General features: G+C 40.8%; 1 protein-coding gene across 1 annotated transcript in view; it reads left to right on the top strand.

Annotated features, from left to right (window-relative positions):
* Positions 1-7,500, top strand: part of jakmip3 (Janus kinase and microtubule interacting protein 3) — a gene marked incomplete at its 5' end in the record, with an annotated part of 69,788 nt that overhangs the window by 47,577 nt on the left and 14,711 nt on the right. The window contains 3 exons of the mRNA XM_084323080.1: positions 765-863; positions 3,686-3,739; positions 6,572-6,637. Coding sequence (XP_084179206.1) covers positions 765-863; positions 3,686-3,739; positions 6,572-6,637 — 219 coding nt within the window. The remainder of the gene's footprint in view (positions 1-764; positions 864-3,685; positions 3,740-6,571; positions 6,638-7,500) is intronic.

Here is a 7,500-nt window from a genome sequence, read left to right as displayed (position 1 = left end):
GTCAAGTCTCAAGTTTCTTGATCACAAGTCCATGTCAAGTCTCAAGTCCTTGAGGGGGAAGTCTCAAGTCTATGGTTGTAATGAGTGTAATCAGGCTATATCAATATAATTTGAGAGGGTGGCTAAAAATGGATAGACTAACATAACTTTTTTTGTATCCACTTTTTCTCCTCCATTTAACATTTCTCTCCCATCCCAATTTAGCCGTGCCAATTCTCCCCTCCCCTGTATTGGTCGTTGCTCACATGTGCCCCCCACTGGCCGGTCATAGGGAGGACAGAAGCCCATCACATGTCCCCTCCGATACATGTGGAGGCAGCCAGTCACTTTTTTTCACCCCCCAGCACGGACTCTCATTTGGCGAGGAGTAACGTGTAGGAGGCTCACACTGCCCCCGCCATTTTCCTGTCTTTGCTGTGCAGGCGCCCTGACCGACCTGTAGGAGTCGCTGTTTACAACGACCAGATTACCACCCATCGACTCCCCTACCGCTGACTCTGCCAATTGAGTCAGTATGACGGCCGGCCCAAGCCGGAGGCAACTCTGACAGCCGGATTCGATACCGGTGTCTCTTGCGTTGGTGACGAGCGCAATGTCCGCTGCGCCACCCAGCCGCCAGACTAACATTACTTAACGTATTTTCCATGTCCCAAATCTCATGTCTCAAATTGAGTCTCAAGTCTTTTGAGGACGAGTCCAAGCCAATTCTGAAGTCACATGTGTGTGTGTTTAAAACTGTTAACTAACTGTCTCTTTTCTTACAGGAGAGAGAGCGGAGGTCGCCTGCCATCAACTTCCAACCAATACATTTCCCAGAAGGCCTCAGTCCTCTGCAGCTCTACTGTGAGGCCGAAGGATTCACTGTAAGTATACTAACTAGAGGTGGGAGAAAAACATCTATTCACATAAGAATCAGGATTCCATCTTAACCGATTCAAAATGTATTAATAGTCTTGTTTCTCTGTAACTGTGATTGATTACTTTTATTTTGAACATTTCTTAATGGAAGTCCAAATGATTCAGCGACGATGCTCGCTTGACACAGATTGACTCTGGAGTCGAGGGTGGTAATCTGACTCTGCCGCGTAAAATGGCACATGCCTCACATATCGGCATGTAACTCGAGAACCGCTGAACGGATTTTGCCGCCTGAAGTGGAAATCAACAGGCAACAAATAGGGCTTTAATACTATATATATATATATTGTATTTAAAAAACATGCAGACCCGATCCGCTAGGGGCTGCCAAAGTGCCATGACGTGCCTGTGGGTAAATCGTCCTAAAGAGGCCCCTTATACGGGCCGTTGCATGTTAAGAGGTTAAGTTGTTGGCTTTCCCAATGTTGTAGGCGTTATTGATTGATTGATTTTGCAACAACATTTTTCTTTTGCATCATGCTGCATTTTTTATTTGTGTTATGCATTGCTCTTGCTGCTTGTTTTATTATGTCTTCATTATATAAAGCACTTGTATGAAAGCTGCTATATAAATAAAGTGTATTATTATTATTATTGACTGCACTCACGTTCCAATTGTACCACCAAGCGAAAACGATTGTACCACCATATGCTCCAGAATAAACTTTTTTTTCATACATTCATTGATTATTACTTTGATTAATCGATTAATCTCGTAAAAATAAGCTAAATGTTATGCAAACATTTTATTCCTCATCTTGTACGATGCTCTTTCAAACAACTTGAAAATTTGATAATGTGCGCATAGCAGGTCTTTTTACGTTTGTTCTCAAAACAAAACCTGTACCTCTTAGCCTGCGACAGCCCATATGTGGGAAGTTATTCGGACTTTTTGCAACCGGCACTTTGGCGACCCCTAGTGGCTCGGGTGTGCATATTTTGTTATACAATATATATATATCGAATTGAAGGCTTATTTGTTGCCTGTCGATAGCGTCAAAATCCGACAAAATCCATTCAGCAGTTCTCGAGTTACATGCCGGTATTTGAGGCTTGTGCAAAGTACACGGTATTGCGCAAAATACCACTCCCGACTCAGGCTGCAGTAGTTCCGTCAATCTAGATCCGATCTCGAAAATGATTGTGGACCATTGTAGCCAATGAGTGTGGCTTTCCAATGATACCCCACATGCAAGTATGAATCTAAAAAAAAAAAAAAACTAAAACACAAAAAACAGGAAGAGAAAAACAGCCCAATGAATTGAAGTCTATGAGAAAACTGAGTTTTTCTTTGTACACAGTTTACCAAAATCACTCCTAATCACTCATTTCTGAATGGATCTTTATGAAATTTGGATATGTACTACATAAGGTTTCAGGCTATGGCTCCGTTTGGATTTGTAAGCCATACAACCTTCTGGGGAAATACTACCTCTGGACTACTAACTATTATTAGTGTGGGTGACCTGGCGAAGCAACAAAACTCGGAAAAATCCCAAAACTCGGAAACATCAAAAATCCGATAAAGTTCAAAAACTCGGAAAAATCCCAAAACCCGAAAACTCGGAAAAATCCAAAAACTCGGAAAAAGTTCAAAAACTCGGAAAAATCCCAAAACTCGGAAAAATCACAAAACTCGGAAACATCAAAAATCCGATAAAGTTCAAAAACTCGGAAAAATCCGAAAACTCGGAAACATCAAAAATCCGAAAAAGTTCAAAAACTCGGAAAACCCGAAAACTCGGAAAAATCCAAAAACTCGGAAAATTCCGAAAACTCGGAAACATCAAAAATCCGAAAAAGTTCAAAAACTCGGAAAAGTCCGAAAACCCGAAAACCCGGAAAAATCCAAAAACTCGGAAAATTCCGAAAACTCGGAAACATCAAAAATCCGAAAAAGTTCAAAAACTCGGAAAAGTCCGAAAACCCGAAAACCCGGAAAAATCCAAAAACTCGGAAAATTCAGAAAACTCGGAAACATCAAAAATCCGAAAAAGTTCAAAAACTCTGAAAAGTCCAAAAAAAATTTAAACTCGGAAAAGTCCGATCTTCAAATGGTCTATGTTGACCACTCCTCCCCCGATCCTTAGGCCGCGCCCCCTTTTTGTATCCTTTGAACCGTTTGTCATAGAGACTCGCGAGAGACCCTCTCCCCCGTTGGCCGGCGGTGCACAGGCGTCACCCACACTTTCACAATTTCCCCCGCACGGAATTGTCTAGTTATTATTATTATTATACTACAGAAAAACTTGAGTAACAAGTTTTTCTACAACTCAAGTTCAGACCTATGTGACTATTACGTTAGCACTAAAAGTAAATTTTGTGTTACTCTATTACGTTATCACTAAAAGTGAATTTTTTTTCTGGAATCAGAAAGTTCTTCTTTCAAAATAGACCAGGCTCATGCATGTGCTATAAGTATAAAGTATGTTGTTTTGGTTTGCAAAAAAAGTATGCAGTCCTCATTTCAAGTAAAAAAAAATTGCCACAGTTCTGCCCACTTGATAAGAGACTTCAGTTTGAAAGAAGCCAGATTATTTGAATAATAATAAAGAAAAACATAAAACACAAAGAAGTGCTTTTCTATACATCAAATGGCTTGAACAATAGGTCATGGAAGTGCATCTTAACATAGACTCAACTAATCATTGATGAAATTAGTAAAAATGTTATAATCGATTAGTTGTTGTTTAGTTGGTGCAGCCCTAATTAATTAATTCATTCAACTGGTATCTTTTAGTTTAGTTAATGTCATCTTTCTCTTCAGGACATTGTGATCAGTGAACTGATGAAGAAGTTGGATATTCTTGGCGATAACGCCGTAAGTGTATGTTGCATTTCCTCTGTACACGTGTGTTTGTAATTAGCTATCATAATCATGACATTTGCTTATAATGATCTATCATAACTGACACCTGTTTTATTGTGTTGCTAATGTGTGTTATTGACATTGGTGTGTTATTGACATTGTTAAGGTGTGTTATTGACCAAATCTTAACAAAATCATTGTTAATCACAAACCCTTGCTCACTAGACTTGAAAACCTCAATATCAAAGGCACTACACTCCAGTCCTACCCAGGCACGTGCACACATAGAGGCCAAGGGGTGCTTGAGCACCTGCCTTTTTGAGCCTCATCAAAAAAGTGCCATTTTTGAAAATAAAAATAATTTTTATTTATTTATTTTTTTACCGTTACGCATATAGACTGCCCTTCCAACTGAAAAATGTCAGGATGGAATCAAAATATTAGGTAAAGAGATAGAGATGCCCCATATTCCATTGCAGTTTGCACGGCCTCCTCAGCGTGCCTCTCCGCGGACCTATATATTTTATGCATAGCGTGGGTGGTGATGATGATGATGATAGAAACCGCTGTGGCGCATACAGTTGAATGCTGGTATTACACTCATTGAGGGACACGAAGAAGTCAAGTCCGATGGGATTTGGGAATCTCAAATACAAATCGGGATTGGAATAAAAAATGCATTTATATTAAACAATACAGAATATACAGCACTTCTTGGGGTCTGTAGGGTAAGCACTTATTCCCTCCCCCCTGAACATTTATGGAGATGTATGGGCCTTTTAAGTCAGTGATAAAAGTGTCTTTCAAGGATAAGTGAGCTCCTGCACTGATTATTATAGTTCAATATTCAATATTTGATCACCAAAACCCCTCAAAAAGCATAAAAAGGGGGCCCCCCTCCAGAAAAGGGCCCTTAAAAATCGTGCTTGTGCGCTACGCGCGCTCGGTTAATATATACACACACAAGTGTAGTGCCCTTTTCAGCCTTTGAGCACCTGCCCCTCTAAAGTCCTGTGCACGTCCCTGGTCCTACCTCTCCAACAGATCACACTTTTCACATTTCACTTCACAACCACTCCTCTGTCACATCCACAGTCACACAAGGTGATCCCCAAGGTTATGTAACCGGCCCTCTCCTTTTCATCATCTACATTCTCCCCCTCAGTCAGATTCTCCACCATTTCAACCTGGACTTCCACTGCTATGCTGATGACACTCAGATATACCTCAGTACCAAATCTCCCCACAACCCACCCCTCTCGCATACCGACTCCTGTTTGTCTGCAATAAAAGTTAGCATGCAACGAAATTCAACAACCCCGCACTCATCATTTATGGTACCACTGTTTCCCCTTCCTCCCAGGCATGCAACCTTAGCGGGATCTTTGATCCTACCCTCTCCATCGAGCGCAATTTCCACCAAATTGTAAAATGTTCCTTCTTCCACCTTAACAACATGACAAAGATCAGGTCCTCTATCACACACCCTGCTTCTGAAACACAGTTCCATGCATTAATCTCCTCCCAACTTGACTACTGCAACTCACTCCTCTACAGCACCAGTGCTGCTCCATCAATAGACTCCAACTAGTCCAGTAGTAGTTAGTAGTAGTAGTAGTAGTAGTAGTAGTAGTAGTAGTAGTAGTAGTAGTAGTAGTAGTAGTAGTAGTAGTAGTAGTAGTAGTAGTAGTAGTCGTAGTAGTAGTAGTAGTCAGGGACATGCACAGGACTTTAGAGGGGCAGGTGCTCAAAGGCTGAAAAGGGCACTATATACCTGTGTGTCTTAAAACCGAGTGCCCGAGCCAGATTTTTGGCGGCCCTTTTTGGGCGGGGGGCCTCCTTTTTATGTTTTTTGGGGGGTTTTGGTGATCAAATATTGAATATTGAACTATAATAATCAGTGCAGGAGCTCACTTATCCTTGAAAGACACTTTTATCACTGACTTAAAAGGCCCATACATCTTCATAAATGTTCAGGGGGGAGGGAATAAGTGCTTACCCTACAGACCCCAAGAAGTGCTGTATATTCTGTATTGTTTAATATAAATGCATTTTTTATTCCAATCCCGATTTGTATTTGAGATTCCCAAATCCCATCGGACTTGACTTCTTCGTGTCCCTCAGTGAGTGTAATACCAGCATTCAACTGTATGAGCCACAGCGGTTTCTGTCATCATCATCATCATCACCACCCACGCTATGCATAAAATATATAGGTCCGCGGAGAGGCACGCTGAGGAGGCCCTGCAAACTGCAATGGAATATGGGGCATCTCTCTCTCTTTACCTAATATTTTTATTCTATCCTGACATTTTTCAGTTGGAAGGGCAGTCTATATGCGTAACGGTAAAAAAATAAAAAAGGGCACTTTTTTTATGAGGCTCAAAAGGGCAGGTGCTCAAGCACCCCTTGGGCTCTATGTGTGCACGTGCCTGGTAGTAGTAGTAGTAGTAGTAGTAGTAGTAGTAGTAGTAGTAGTAGTAGTAGTAGTAGTAGTAGTAGTAGTAGTAGTAGTAGTAGTAGTTGTAGTAGTATTATTATTATTATTATTATTATTATTATTATTAGTAGTAGTAGTAGTAGTAGTAGTAGTAGTAGTAGTAGTAGTAGTAGTAGTAGTAGTAGTAGTAGTAGTAGTAGTAGTAGTAGTAGTAGTAGTAGTAGTAGTTATTATTATTATTATTATTATTATTATTATTGTTATTATTGTTAAATTAAGGTGTGATATTGACATTATGTTGTCATGGTGATAATCTGACATTGTGTTGTCTGGTGATAATCGGATATTCTGTTGTCATGGTGATAATCTGACATTGTGTTGTCATGGTGACAATCTCTCTCCAGAATCTGGCCAATGAAGAGCAAGTGGCTGTGATTCATGCCAGAACCGTCCTATCGCTGGCCGAGAAGGTACCTGACTAACACTAACACTAACACTAACCCTATCACTGACAGAGAAGGTACCTGACTAACACTAACCCTATCACTGACCGAGAAGGTACCTGAGTAACACTAGCCCTATCACTGACTGAGAAGGTACCTGAGTAACACTCTATCACTGGCTGAGAAGGTACCTGAGTAACACTAACCCTATCACTGGCTGAAAAGGTACCTGAGTAACACTAGCCCTATCACTGGCTAAGAAGGTACCTGAGTAACACTAACCCTATCACTGGCTGACAAGGTACCTGAATAACACTAACCCTATCACTGACTGAGAAGGTACCAATCTACCAATCTGACTAAACCTACCTAACTAACTACCTAGCCATCTTAACTAACTGACTGAATGACTATTAACTCACAAGCTGATTTTCTACCTGACTAACTAACTTTATACCTAACTAGTCAGCTACAGTATGCACAGTATCTACCAGACTAACTGATGATTCATCTATAAATCTACGTCAAAGTAGATGAAACGCAGAATAATGTTTTGACAACCTTCATCTGGGTTAATCTTCAGGATTCTTCATCACATAATATTAAATTATTGCACGACTACTTAATTTGTGTCATCTATAAAGCTAACCAGCAAAATAATTTATCCAGTGGTCCTCTCCCTCACAGAGAATTTTAGTAATTTCACCTCTCTCCCCATCTCTCTCCTCTCCATCTCTCCTCATTGTCCCCTCTCTCTCTTCTCTCCCACTGTCTCTTCTCTCTCCCCTTTCTCTCTCTCCTCTCTACCCGGTATCTCTCTCTCTCTCCCTCCCTCCCTCCTCCTCCCTCCCTCCCTCCCTCTCTCTCTCTCTCTCTCTCTCTCTCTCTCT

The sequence above is a fragment of the Notolepis coatsorum genome, assembly GCF_963971535.1.
Source record: "Notolepis coatsorum genome assembly, chromosome: 10".
NCBI classification, from domain to species: domain Eukaryota; kingdom Metazoa; phylum Chordata; class Actinopteri; order Aulopiformes; family Paralepididae; genus Notolepis; species Notolepis coatsorum.
This window is presented reverse-complemented; position numbering and strand designations above follow the sequence as displayed.